The 14,319-nt window shown below is 46.2% G+C and overlaps 1 protein-coding gene across 9 annotated transcripts in view; it reads right to left on the bottom strand.

The window, feature by feature from the left end:
• Window positions 1-14,319, bottom strand: part of SLC1A6 (solute carrier family 1 member 6) — a 52,189-nt gene that overhangs the window by 9,208 nt on the left and 28,662 nt on the right. For 7 of the 9 annotated variants that reach the window (XM_032628859.1, XM_032628864.1, XM_032628855.1 and 4 more), the window contains 5 exons: window positions 5,601-5,812; window positions 4,668-4,805; window positions 2,952-3,156; window positions 2,156-2,198; window positions 1,391-1,734 (listed from right to left, as the gene is read on the bottom strand). In XM_032628859.1, coding sequence (XP_032484750.1) covers window positions 1,391-1,734; window positions 2,156-2,198; window positions 2,952-3,156; window positions 4,668-4,805; window positions 5,601-5,805 — 935 coding nt within the window. In that variant the 5' untranslated portion in view covers window positions 5,806-5,812. Of the gene's footprint in view, window positions 1-1,390; window positions 1,735-2,155; window positions 2,199-2,951; window positions 3,157-4,667; window positions 4,806-5,600; window positions 5,813-8,316; window positions 8,336-10,314; window positions 10,648-14,319 lie in introns of those variants that run through there. The other 2 variants (XM_032628860.1, XM_032628863.1) reach the window with 2 other exon arrangements.

Here is a 14,319-nt window from a genome sequence, read left to right as displayed (position 1 = left end):
GTGCCAAGGACATCGCTATAGACTCATGGTGCCCAATTCAGGTGAGTTTTCAATATTCCTTTTCAATCTTCTTGCTCGTCCTTGATAAGCTTTCCCTCCCAATCCCCTCAGCTGCTTTTCCAAGCTCTCAACTTAGCCTCTAGCCCCCCACCCAACTTTCAAATTATTTGGGATGACGTACAATGTCTTCCCCAATTTGGGAAGACAGCCTCGTTAACATCTTCCACCACCACTCCCTAGGTAGGCTCCCACCTTCTTGAACTCCTTACCATTCTCCAAACAACTCAGGTTCTTTCGAGCTTTGCATGTTCTATTCCCTCTGCTTGAAGTGCCTCTCCTTTCTTCCTGTCCTGTTGGATTCCCACTCACCTTTCAAGACCCAACTAAGAGGTGGACATCTCCATGACTTCCTCCTCACCTTCCCAGACAGAGTTCACTGCATATCCCTCATTGGCTGCTTACTTATCTATACTTTTTTAATGTCTCTTGACTCTAGAACCTTCCATCTTGTATTATATTTATCTAATATGTGCCTGTCTCCTCCAAGACTTTGAAAGCTCTTTGAGGACAAGGACTGAATTCAATGTATCTCTGTATTCCAGAGTTCAAAATAAAGTCAGCCTGGGAAAATGTCTGCTGAAAGAATGAAGGGATTTAAAGAATGAATGAATGAATGCGTCAATTAAGGAATAATCAGTGAGCGGATAAATGAGTGAGAAAATGAGCAAATGAGACATGAATGATGGGTGAGTGAACTAATGAGTGGGTTAAGCAAATGGATGAATGAATGCAAGGAATATTTGATTGAGTGAATGAGAGAATAACAAATGTAGAGATGAACAAGTGAGTCAAAGAATGAGTCCAAATGAATAGATGACTTAGTGAGTAAATCAATCAATCAATCAAAGAATTAACTAATGCATGGATGAGTTTGTGAATGGATTTATGAGTGAATGAATGAGTGACTTAACCAATGCAAAGAAAAATGAACAAATGAATGGGAAAATGAGTGAACCAATTCATGGAAGAATGAAGATAAATAAATAAATGGATGGATAATTCGGCCAATCCATAGAAGAATGGGAAGATAGATAAATGATGGAGGGAATGAACAATGCACAGGAGCTTGAGTACAAATGAATAAATGAGTGAATAAATAGATGAACAAGGGGGTGAATGAGTGAATAAATCATTACACAAAGGTATGAATGAATGAGTAAGTGAATGAGTGAGGGTGTGAATTAACCGATGCATATATATATGACTTCGGCCGAGTGGTCCCAGCAACCACTTCAGGAGCTGCCCCACAGCCTGACTTCCCAGCCCTGACAACACCCTTCTGTGTGCCATCACCACCACCACCCCGCCCTTGTCACAGCCCAGCACTCACCAGATAATGATGCCCACCAGCCTCATAATAGCCTCATTGAGGCTGTCGAAGAAATCCCGCAGGACTCGGCCCTTGTGTTTCATGCCACCGATGACCAGCCCGAAGGCCACTGAGAAGACCACAAGGCCCAGGGCGTTGATGCCATTGGCTGAGCCAGGCACAGGCACAGTCTCCTCAAAGCTCAGCACCTCCTGCAAGGTGCCTATGGCCCGTGTGACATTTTCCAAGAGGCTGCTTCCGTTCTCCATTGAGGATAAAGGAGGCATGGAGGTGCCCAGCTCAGATCCATTATCTGTCCTCACAATGGTCCTGGTTACCAACCTCGTGCTGTACTGCGTCTTAAACTGAAATAAGGAGATATTGGGCCATAGACCAATACATAGTAAATTGAGTGCATAAACAGGTTAATGAGGGAGTGAACAACCAATGAATGGAAGAATGAGTATAGATTCTGCATTTTTCACAAGCTCCCTGGGCAATGCTCAGACAGGTTTTGGGGTCTGTCTCCTCAACTGTCTATGATCAGAAGCCTTGGTTCCTCCTCCATTACCATCCCCAGGCAGCCTTTGACCTAAGTCCTTCTCTCTAACCTTGCCTTGATCACCACACCAATAGAAAGCACATTCTTTCAGACTCTTCCAAAAGCCCCTGGGCAATGCTCTGTCAGGTCCTTCTTCCCATCCCTCACTCCTGGACCATTCACTCGGCAGCAAGCTCCCCCAACCCTCCAAACCTCCTTGATCAGACTATGTACTTCCCCCTGACCTGTTTGAAGCAGGCCTCCACAAGGTTGGGCGGAAACATATTTCTGCAGAAAAACATCAGATGAATGAACGTGGTTAGACCTTAGAAGAGAATCTAGGCTGATAACAGTAATAATAATTGCAATGGCAATGATAATAATAGCAGCCAACATCTGAAAACCGATCTAAGTGCCTTACCTATGGGATCTGATTTAAACACCACAATAATCCTAAAAGGGAATGTTATTGATGTCCCCATTTTACATACAAAGAAACCACAGCACAAAGAACTTATGTAAGTTACCCAAATCCACACAACTCCTAAGGGGTACAGATGGACCTCAAATTCAGGCCTGTCTGAGCCCTTTGGTACGACCTTATGCCACCTCAGGGACTTCAATTCACACACAGTGATGTCTCCAAAAAAAAAACACGGAAAGCTCCCCCCAAGTCAGTGACTAGGGTAGAACTATGACCAGCCTTGATTCTGGCAGGCAAAATCTTGCTACTTTAAGAGAATCATTCACCTTCCAATGGATCTTGGGAACACCAGACAAATACCATTTGTCCTGAGCCCATCTCAAGATGCTGCAATTATAGCCTCCCTAGCCTACGGGTCAAAAGATCATACCCTAGGAGTAAGCTGCTCTCAGAGGATTTATGCAAGGCTCCAGGACAGAAAATAGGTACCAAAAACACTAGGCCCAACTTGGGTGTTGCATTTCCAGGCTGGATTAGCCTGTCCCCTTTGTCTCCCCTTGAGTATAGGTTGTTACATGTAGGGCTGGAATTCCCATCAAAATTAGAAAGGACGTCACCTGACCAGGTCCATGAAGGCATCAGCCGTGGGAACGGTCTCGATCCGGCCCTCTCGGTGCAGCCCCTCCTTGGAGCCCTTCCCAGGATGGATGATGGTGACCATGAGGATGCCGATGAAGACCGCGATGACAGTGGTCACCATGTAGTATACAGCTGCCCGCATCCCCATCCGCCCTGTTGCCTTGTTATCCAAGGACGCCATACCTGGAGGACAGGTGGTGCAGCCCGAGCAGCCCCATCCACACCCCACCACCTACTCTCCCATCTATTTGCTCCACACTCCCCACACTGCTACAACCATTCCACCAAGCATCCCTCCTCCTTTGCCCCGCCCCACATCGCCATCCTCCAACTCCCATTCTATGTTCCAATTACACCTTCCACTCCATCCTTTATCCCAAGCACCACTTCACTAACCTTCCCTCTATTCCAAGCCAGCATTTTCAACCCCCACTCCATCCTCTATTCACCCCTATTTTGCACCATAAGCTCATCTGCATTGCTCTCTTCATCCTCCTATCCACCCCAAAATCACACCTCCCTCCAACCCAGCTCACTATACACTATCTGTAGTAGATACTTTTGGTGCCCTATCAAGACACCCTTTATCACGCTGATACACCCATCCTTCCACAGCTGAGCGTGTTGGCTGCTAACAACTCACGCTGCCCCCTTCTGTTGAGGGCTGCCCTCAGCCGAACAGGAGCTTACTCACCCACAAAGTCCCCATGGGAGACCTACAGCCAATGACTGATTGGTACAGGGATTCAAAAGGCCAGCTCCTTTGATTTAGACGGGGGCAGAGTTGTGGAGAACAATTCTGTAGTGTTGCACATTCTCCAGAGCTCCCCGTGGGATCAGGCTGAGACGCCAACCTTCTTCTGAACCCACATTTCTACTTAACTTCTTTCCCCATCCTGCTCACCTCACTTCCTCATAGGTTTCTCTTGAGAGCTACCCCTCAATAACTCACTTGTGCAAATAGTCCCTTCTCAGTCTCTGCTTCTAAGGAAACCCAACCCAAGAAATCATTCTTCCTTCCCTTTATCTTCGTACCCATCCCCAAATCTGGAGATTGGCAATCAACCACCCATGGGCCAAATCTGGCCCGCTGCCTATTTTTGTAAATAAAGTTTTATTGGAACACTGCAATGCCCATTTGTTTACAAACTAATCTGCTTGCTGCTTTTGCACTACAACAGAATTGAAGGGTTGCAACAGAGACCACATGGTCCTTGAAGGTGAAAATGTTTTCTACTTGTCCCTTTATAGAAAAAGTTTGCCAACCCCTGCATAGGCCATTCATACTTCCACCACCCCTCCACCCACCACCCTGTCACCTGTATCTCAAACACCTTCATCCACGTCCCATCCCATTACCTTCCACACCACATCCCAGCTACCTTCCCTGGCTGCCCCACAACAGCCTTCCTTTCATCTCTGGATGATACTAAGCCCCTCTCAGGCTGGTATTTTACCTCCAAGGAAAAGTACAGGAAAGCTACTGAGATAAGGATTGCAGGTCATCTGGGTTCTGGAACCCAGGTCTGATTGGGATCAGGGCTTTGGCCAAAGACTCAGAGCTACGTGCATGCTCCATGTTTGAGGTCCTGAGTTGGGGAGGTGGTCCCATGCTTGGAACAGCCGTGGCTCCAGGTTTGAGCTTGGACTCTGGGATGTGTCTTGGAGGCCGACACTGGCCTGGGCTCTCTCACCTGTGACCAGACTGGAGACAATGAGTGGCAGCACCAGCATCTGTAGCATCCTCATGAGAAGCTCTCCAGGGAAAGAGAAGTACTTGACCTGGCGGTAGCTCAGCTGGTACGGCCGCAGGGCAAAGGCCAGGCTGACCCCTAGGGCCAAAATGAGGGGTCTGTAGGGTTGAATTTGGTCACTGAATCCCAAGCAGGGGCCATCCATCCATCCCAAGAAGGGCGTGTGTGTGGGTAGAGGTGACAGAAAGAGAGAAAGATTCTATGAGTGTGCGTGTTTGTGTGTACGTTGTGGAATGTATGAATTTATGTGTTATTGTGTTGACATGTGTGTAAACGCGCACATTCATGTGTACATATGCACACATATGTGATAGTGTGTACTCACTTGTGCACATGTATCTGTCCCTATATATGAGGGTCCATGTATATGAGATGCACATGTTTTTCCCATGTGTGTATACAGGTATGACTTGTGTGTGTATGTTACTGTTTTCAAGCATGGGGGTACACATGTATTCAAGCTCTTAAGTGGGCCATTGTGTGTGCAGAGGAATGCATGTGTGTGTGAACGTGTTTATAAGTTCTAGTATATGTGTGCAAGCGTGTGTTTACTTTTTTGCACCTGTATGTTTTGTGCATGCATAAAAACGTGTTCATGTTTGTGTGTGTTCGTATGCAGAAGTGCGTTTGTATGGTGTACACTTATGCCCGTATATACACATGCATATAGATGAGACGTTGTGTGTACCCACAGATGTGTTCGCAAGAATGTATTCCTATTTGTGTGAGCGCGTCCTGGGGAGGGGGAATGGTGGACGTGTGCACCTGTGCAGGTGAGAAGAAGTAAGTGGAGGGAAGAAATACGCTGTGCGGGGAACTTCCCTCAGGTCCTCGCCCTCCGGGGGCAGAGCCCGCCCCTCCCAGACGACTCACCAATGACCACGGCGCTGACGGTCAGCAAGATGAAGGCGTTCCGGCGCAGGAAGCGCAGCACGTGCTCGCACGTCATGGTCTGCAGGCGCAAGCGCGTTCTCAGCGCTCTCTGCTGCAGGCTGTCCAGCAGCCGCTGCAGCAAGCCCACCCGGCCCAGCCGCTGGCCACTCTCCCGCAGAAACAAGCTGTTGCCATGGCTGCTCATCGTCTACCTGCGGGGTACAAAGGGGCCCGGGCCTGGTGAGGGGCCGGACAGAAGGTGGATGTGGGAAGAGGGGAAAGGTGGCAGAAGCTGGTGATGAACTCAGAGAGAGTCCAAAGAGCAGGGGAGGGGCGGCGTCGGTCTGTTGGGATGTGCCTGCGCTGGGCCACCTGAGAACACTGCTAGGGGTTCAAGGGTCATGTCCTGGCAGAAAAAGATCAAGGTCTCCAGAATCACTCCCAGGCATGGCTGGGAAGAGACAGAGGAGTAGGTCACAATATAATGGACGTTTTTGCCATTCTCTAACTCCAGACCCCTCCTTATCTCACGAGATCATCACAAGTAATTGAGAGCTGACGCAGCTCACAAACCAGACTAACAAATCTTTGCTGAGCATCAACTTCACTCAGAGCCTTAAACAAGGCACTTTGTGGTTAGCCCCCCAAATTACTACAGCACAACGACAGAATCAGCAGGTGCCTGGCAAACAGTTCGTGCCCAATAAATGCAGTTGCTCTGTGTGAATGCCCAAGTGAGCAACAGGCAGAGGGAGAGTCCCATGGGATGGAAATGGTGATCATTCTTGATCCCAGCACCTCTTCAGGATCCGGAAGCACAGGCTCAGCAGCCATGGCTCACGGGCCCAGCCGCTCCGTGGCACCAGGGATCCTCCCGGACCGGGGCACGAACCCGCGTCCCCTGCATCGGCAGGCGGACTCTCAACCACTGTGCCACCAGGGAAGCCCCTCAGGATCCATTTTTGAAGAAAAATGTGATGTTCAGAGTCACTCTGGGGTGCCTGCCGGGCGCTGTCTCCCAAACTTCAGACTCTTTACATTCAGCCACATCCATGTCATCTTATTTACTTACCTAAATAATTGTAATCCAAACTGGAAACTTTAGGTCATTACTTGAAATGCTTATTATATCTTAATACACGTTAAATAAAATGCATATAAGAAATAAAACTTGCCTATCCTTTTACCAACTAAACACCTTCCATGTATAGGGCAGCTTGGAAATTGTGAGGAACATTTGCCTTCATGAGTCTGAGGAAAATTTGCCTTCATGGCCCCTTCCTCCATTAAAATATATATTAAAATTATATTTGGTATAATTTGGTATGCCAAATTGGTATAAAAAGGAATATATTATTTTGGAACTAGATCAAGGTGATTGTTGTACAATATTGCAAATGAACTGAATACCACTGAATGCCACTTGAAAATGGTTGGTTTTCTGTTGTGTAAATTTCACCCCAATTTTTTAGATGAGAACAGTAATATTACATATTAAACGTTTTCTTTGACTTGAAAGTTAAATTCTTTATTCTGATTTCAAAAGAAGCGAAAACGTTTGCATGGGTGTCCCCAAAAGTCTCGTGGGCCCTGGGCACCTCCTGTTCCAGAAAGATAAGCAGGCTTACCTATACTGATCTCACAGCAAAAAGTGGCAGCACCCCTCTTGTAGGCATACTGGCAATTCTGTTATCCCTATAGATTCATCCCCAGGCAAGAGGCTGACCACTACAGTTGGCATTGCCCGGGCTCCCTTGCGCTTTCAGTCTGGCCAGTAGAAAACGACAGGAGAATGGAAGGTGGGAGGAGATGTAGGTGGAGCATTCTCTCAGCTCCCCCTGCCAGGCCCCTGTGTGGCACTGACTGTATTCCTCTACCTAAGGCCACAGCTCCCACTGAACAGTCCTCTGCAGCTCTTGGCCATGTGGACAACTTCTCTGGAAAAATGACTATTTAGTTCCTCTGCCCATTTTTCAATCAGATCGTTGATGATTTTTGTTATTGAGTTGTATGAGATCTTTATATATTTTGGATATTAACCCCTTATCCAATACATGGTCTGCAAAATTGTTCTCCCATTCTGTAGGTTGCCTTTTCATTTTGTTGTTTCTGTTGCTGTGCAGAAGCTTTTAAGTTTGATGTAGTCACACTTGATTTTTGCTTCTGTTGTTTGTGCTTTTGGTGTCATATCAAAAAAAAAAAAAAAAAATCAGTGCTGTGACCAAAGTTGAGCAGCTTCTACCTTACATTTTCCTCTAGCAGTTTTACACTGTCAGGCCTTATGTTTATGACTCGTATCCACTTCAACTTAATTTTTGTGAGTGGTGTAAGATAGGGGTCTGATTTCAATATTCTTCGTCTGTTTATCCAGCTGAGATCCAAACGAGTCACAAAAATCTCTAGAGCTAGTTTTGTCTATTTCCTATCTCTCCCTTACAAGAACTGGTACAGAGCAGAGATGTACAAGCCATAGTCCAAGGACCAATTCTGGCCCGCTTCTTGTTTTTGTAAGTAAAGTTTTATAGGCACATAGCCATACTCATTCTTTATGTACTGTCTACAGCTACTTTTGTGCTACAAGTGCTGAGCTGAGCTGTCAGAACAGAGATTTTATGGGTCTCCATACAATCTCTCTGGCCCTTTACTGAAAAATTTTGGAGATCCCTGGCCTAGAGGAAGAGCGTACATGAGCTCTTTCTTTCAAATCCCACTCCACCTTTCAGGAACTGGTCACTTTCTGTGTGGCTTTGATGGCCCAATTCACGCGACACTTAGAACAGCACCTAGTGAGCATGAAATAGATGACAACCAAGGTTAATAAAAAGCAGAAATCCAACAGACACATGACTGAGGACTGAGAAAAATGTTGACAAGGGAGAGGGTCTTCCCATCGACATTGCTCGGTCCTGACTGCATTACTTGCTAAGCAATGCTTAACTTGAACTTGTTTTCCCAGGACCTTGGCCTCCATTTGGCCCCTTCTCAGTCTCTCTTGGACCCCCGGAGGCCTTCTCCCCTCACCCTGGGTTCTCTCTTTTCTAGTCTCTCCTGGTCCTACGCCTTCTCTTGGCCCTGTTTCTTAGGCTTCCTACTCAGGAAACGGCCCTTCTAGTGTTCCAGGATCTTCAGGGATTCAAGGACGGGTCCCCCACCTGGTTCTCACAACCTCCAGACTCTTAGATGTGATGAGAGGGGCATCTCTCAGAGCCAGGGGCAAAAAGGAAGGAACTCCTACATTCTAAAGCTGAAGCAGCCTACAGTGGGCAAACAAGGATGCTTTCCATACATTTTATCTCAATACACCGCTAGCCTGAGGAGTGAGTGAAGGGAGGGAAAGACAAGGAGGAAACCACATACATCACACACCACATACACACACTTGAACACACAACCTCACACACCTGTTGTGTACAACTGACATATACACAACTGCACACAGACACACAGTTTCACACACACAGAACTGTTCAACATACAACCCACACACTTTCAGAAAGGCAACTCCAAATATTATGCTAAGTGAAGTAAGTCAGACAGAGAACGACAAACACTGTATGATATCACTTATATGTAGGATCTAGAAAATACAACAAACTAGTGAATATAACAAAAAAGAAACAAACTCACAGGTATAGAGGACAAACTAGTGGCTGCCAATGGGGAGAGGGAAGGGGGGAGGGGCAACTTAGGGCTAGGGGGTTAAGAGGTACAAACTATTATGTATAAAATAAGCTATATTGCTATAATATATAAGCTATAAGAATATATTGTACAACACAGGGAATATAGCCAATATTTTATAATAACTGTAAATGGAGCACAACCTTTAAAAATTGTGAATCACTATGTTGTACACCTGTAACTTATATAATATTGTACATCATCTATACTTCAATTTAAAAAAAAAAGAAATGCAACTCCATTCATGCAGTATCAGTCATACAATTCCTACACACACAAACACACACACACTTGACACATTCATGAATGCCGTCAGACACAAAACCCCACACCCCTTCTCAGACACACAACCCCATACATACACACCTTCACGTCCTTGCACAACACCCCTTGTAAATGAAACTCCATATGGCATTTGCAGAAATGCCATTCCTATACACAACGCACAACTTGGGACACAAAACTTCAGACATCCGAATTCCTTCCCACATTTAAACATTCAGGCCCACCCACCTCTTTGGGAAGGCAACCCTACTCATAAATTCAGTCTCACACACACACACACACATACACACACCATCACCACCCCACACACAACTTCGGACCCAGCCCCCCGCCCCCCGCAGCGATGGCCAAAGTCTGTCACAACCAGGTCCCTCCGGAGTTGGAGGAATAAGCCCCAGGTAGGGAAGGGAACCAAGCCCTGGAAAGGGACCAGGCATCAGGCAGAGATGGAAACCTGCCCACCAGTAGAGGCCAGGGATAGAGGGACAGGATGAGAAGGGAGATGGGCAGGGAGAATCTGGAGTAACTAGGGCGATAGGAAACTGATCAGGGCTACGGGGAGATGAGCGGAGGCTACGACTCTAAGAGTCAGGGAGCAGCTGAGACAAAGAGCAGCTGAGAGATGGGAACGTGGGCGCAGGGGGCGCCCCACCCGCCCGACCCCAGGGTAGGCCAAGCCGGCCTCGGATCCCGCCTGCCCCGAACCTCAGAGCCCCCGCCCTCGAGGAGCCGTGGTGTTCCCACTCACCAGGGCCAGGAGCTGCGGGGGCGGCCTGCCCGCGTGTCCGCCTACGCGCTGCGCCAGGAGGCAGAAGCCGGAGCCCAGAGAAGCGCCCGGCCAGGGCAGGGGGGAACCGCCAGAGACCGCGCAGCGCCGGCTCCAGGACCAAAAGGCCGAGGTACCCGCGCTGAGCCGCGACGCGCTGTGCAGCGAGTGGGATCGGCGCCAGCCCTGCGTTCACGTGGGTGTGGGGGCCCCGGGTCGCTGGAGGTGGGGGGCGGGGGCGGGATCCCCTCCGGGATGCCCCCAGCCTCCCCCGCGCCCAGCCCTGGCTCAGCTGCAGCTTGGGAGAAAGGGCGCTGCCTGTTTGGGGAGGGAGGGGATCCTGGGGTAGGCGGGGTGGTTGGCCTCTCTCTCGTCTAGCCCCCGCCCCCCAGCTCAGAGCCGCGCCTCCGAGCCCCAGCCTCCCGCTGCCTCCTGAGCCCTCCCGAGGCCAGAATATCCCTGGAGAGCGCGGGCACCAGGCCCTGGCACCACTGGGCCCAAGCCCGCATCCTCAGCGGAGGTCTGGGGATGGCGCGGGCGTGAGCGTCCGAGTGAGCGCAGCCTCTGCGTGGGCTCGGCTGCCCCTCTTCTCCCTCGGGGCGCACATTCCATCCTTGGCCACTTGGCCGCTGTGTGAGCTTGAGCCAGCCCCTCTCCCTCTCTGTGCCTGGTCTCCTCGTTTAAACAACGGAGATGACTCTGCCGACCCCACAGAAAATTAAAGCTGAGAAAATTGAAGTGCGTGAGCATGGAAATCCTCCCTGCAGCGTGAAGCATTGTGCAAGTGGGAGGCAAATCACTGCTGTTAGTATTGTAACTAACATTATTCTTTGCACTCTTTAGGATACACCGGGCAATGTTGATTTTGCTTTTCTTCCCAAATGGCACTGACTTGGCTGTTTCCAATATCTCCTACCTCTCCTGAAAAGTAATTGCCATGTTTAAGAGCTGAGCACAGAGCATGGCATGTGATAAAAACCCAATACATGTTTGCTATTATTATTGTTATTGAGCAATTGTTGACGGCAACTTCCTAGTCTAGGCAGGCTCTTTTACTCATATTTAATCTACACACCCCTATGCAGTAGATATCATTACCCTCATTTGCAGATGAGGAGACAGGCTCTCAGAGAGGTTCAGTAACTTGACCAAGGTCACACAGCCGGGGAGCAGCCACCCCAATTCCAATTCTTTGTGCATACAGCCCCCACTCTCCTTCTTGACACAATACCTTCTAGATAAGCAGTTCTCAAACTTAGCTGTACCTTAGAATCACCAGGGGAGCCTTTAAAAATTCTGATACCCAGGTGGTACCCCAGACCAATTTCGTCAGCTTCCCTGGGCGAGGGGCTCAGGCATATTTTAATGCTCCTCAAATGATTTCAATGTCTGGCTGAAGTTGAACCCCTGCCCCAGATGTCAAGTTCTCCTGGGCCACACCTGCAACTCCTCCCTGAAACCTTCACACTCCCTCTGTTTCAGTCACCAGCTGTGCACAGATGATTCTGCGTCCTTTTCTGAGCCTCGAGCTGCCCCTGAGGTCCTGGTTCATACAGTTATTCCCTCCACACATATTTATCGTTCATCCACCCACTATGCTTCAAGCTGTGCTAGAGGCTGGAAGACAGAGCGCCCCCTGCTCTTTCACACAAAATAAGAAGAAGAAACATCAGTGGTTCTCAAACTATTGGGTCTTGAAAACACTTTACACTGTTAAAATTAAGGAGGATCCCCCAAAACTCACAACCCCAGTCTAATCATGATTTTTTTTAAGTCATGCAAATTCCAATAAGGGGCATCCTGCAATATGCCTAACCGGTACTCCTCAAAACTGTCAAGTCATAAAAACAAGGAAAGTCTAAAACAAGTAAAGAAGAGCCTAAGGAGACATGATGTCTAGGGTAATATGGGGTCCTGCATGTGTTCCTGGAACAGAAAAAGGATATTAGGAGAAAGCTGAGGGAATCTGAATAGGGTTTAATACTAATGTATCTTTACTTTAATAAAGATTTATTAGAATTTAATACTATTAAAGACTTTAATACTAATGTATCAATATTGGCTCATTAATTGTAACAAGTGTGTCTACTAATGGAAGATATTAATCATAGGGGAATAATAATAGGGGAAATTTGGGGGGGGTGAAGGGATATGGGAACTCTGCACTATCTTTTCAATCTTTCTGTAAATCTAAAACTATTCTAAGAAATGGTGTCTATTGGTTAAAAAAAATCACGGAGGGGAAAAAAATGATGATGGAGGACTCGAAAGAGTTTTTGTCTGTATAAGTTATACCTATTAGTCTTTATTGGAAATAAATCTGAGAAAGTATTTCAATATTTGTTTATTCATTTTAGCATAATAATAAATTCATTACATGTTAACATAAATAGCAGATTTTTATGAAAATAGCTATATTTTCCAAAACAAGAAAAAAATTATTAGAAGAGTGGCAATGTTTTACACTTTTACAAATTGTTTAACGGCTAGCTTAATAAAAAGAAAGCAAGATTCTCATACAGTTGATCCTCCTTACATGAGGATTCCATATTTGCAAATTCACCTACTTGCTAAAATTTATCTGTGACCCCAAAATAGATACCCATGGCACTTTTGTGGCCATTAGCAGACATGCTCAGCATGGTAAAAAATTTGAACTGGTTGATATGCTAAGGTCAAGTTTCCAGCTAAGGTCAAAGAAGGCAACCCTCTACCTTCTTGTTTCAGGTGTCATTCTGGAAAAAATGTCCTTTCCACGATCTCTTTCATGCTGCATTTTCCCCATTTTTGTGCTTTTTGTTGATTTTGCTGTTTGAAGTGGCCCCAGACACAGTGCTGAAGTGCTGTCTGATGTTCTTTAGCACAGGAAGACTGTCCTGTGCCTCATGGAAAAAAATCCATGTGTTAGATAAGCTTCATTCAGGCATGAGTTACAATGCTGTTGGCTGCGAATTCAACGTTAATGAATCAACACTATATATTAAATAAGGAGTCTCTAAACAGAAACACCCAGACAGGTGGTTGGAAAAGACAGGAATATTTTAATCAGCTTTTTCAGTTATCGTGGCTATTCTTTGAGACTACACCAAAACTTGACACGTTTTAAAGGATAGTTGCACGGTGGAATCTGAAACTGTCAGTGAACCTTTAGTATTCTATTAACATTAAAATCTATTGAGTGCATCTTTTTAAACATCATTCACTAGTCATCTGAAAAAGATTAGTTCCTGAATTACACAGATCATCCAAATATTAACACATTTCATTATTCAATATCAAGAAGTAATATTTGTTAATATGACCACTGATCTCATCAGAAGAGTCTTTAAGGGTTGGCAAGCCGTCAAGATTACAGTAGTAAGTATAAGTTTTTCAAAATTCTAATTTTCACTTAAAAGTCCAAATTTTATCATTGGCAACAAATACCATCAGCTGCTTTCCTTGAAGTGACAGACCCACTTCTTTCATTTTTGTGAAAATGTCTGCCAAATACCCATGTTGGAATAACTGAGGTTTGTCTAAAAATGGTATTCCATGAAAAAAGTGGCTTGTTCAGCTTGCAATTCATATAATCACACAAGTGTTATTTTCCTGGGAACAGCTACCATGGTACTTCAACATGAAACAAAAATGCTTTATGCATACTTTTCATTTCATCGTACTGGTTATTAAAAAGACATGAACTGGTACAGCCACTTTGGAAGACATTTTCGCAATTTCTTACAAAACGAAACATACTTTTCCTGTATGGTCCAGTAATTTCACTCCATGCTCTTTGCCCAGAGGAGTAGAAAACTTATGTCCACACAAAACCTACACATGGATGTTTATAGCAGCTTTATTCATAATTGCCAAAACCTGGAAGCAACCAAGACGTCCTCGAGTAGGTGAATAGATAAATAAACTGTGGAACATCCAGGCAACGGAATAGCGTTCAAAGTTACAAAGAAATGAGCTTTCAAGCTATGAAAAGACATGGAGGAATCT

Source organism: Phocoena sinus, chromosome 3 (genome assembly GCF_008692025.1).
Source record: "Phocoena sinus isolate mPhoSin1 chromosome 3, mPhoSin1.pri, whole genome shotgun sequence".
In the NCBI taxonomy this organism is placed as follows: domain Eukaryota; kingdom Metazoa; phylum Chordata; class Mammalia; order Artiodactyla; family Phocoenidae; genus Phocoena; species Phocoena sinus.
Note: the sequence above shows the minus strand (reverse complement) of the source record. Positions and strands in the feature narration are given on the sequence as shown.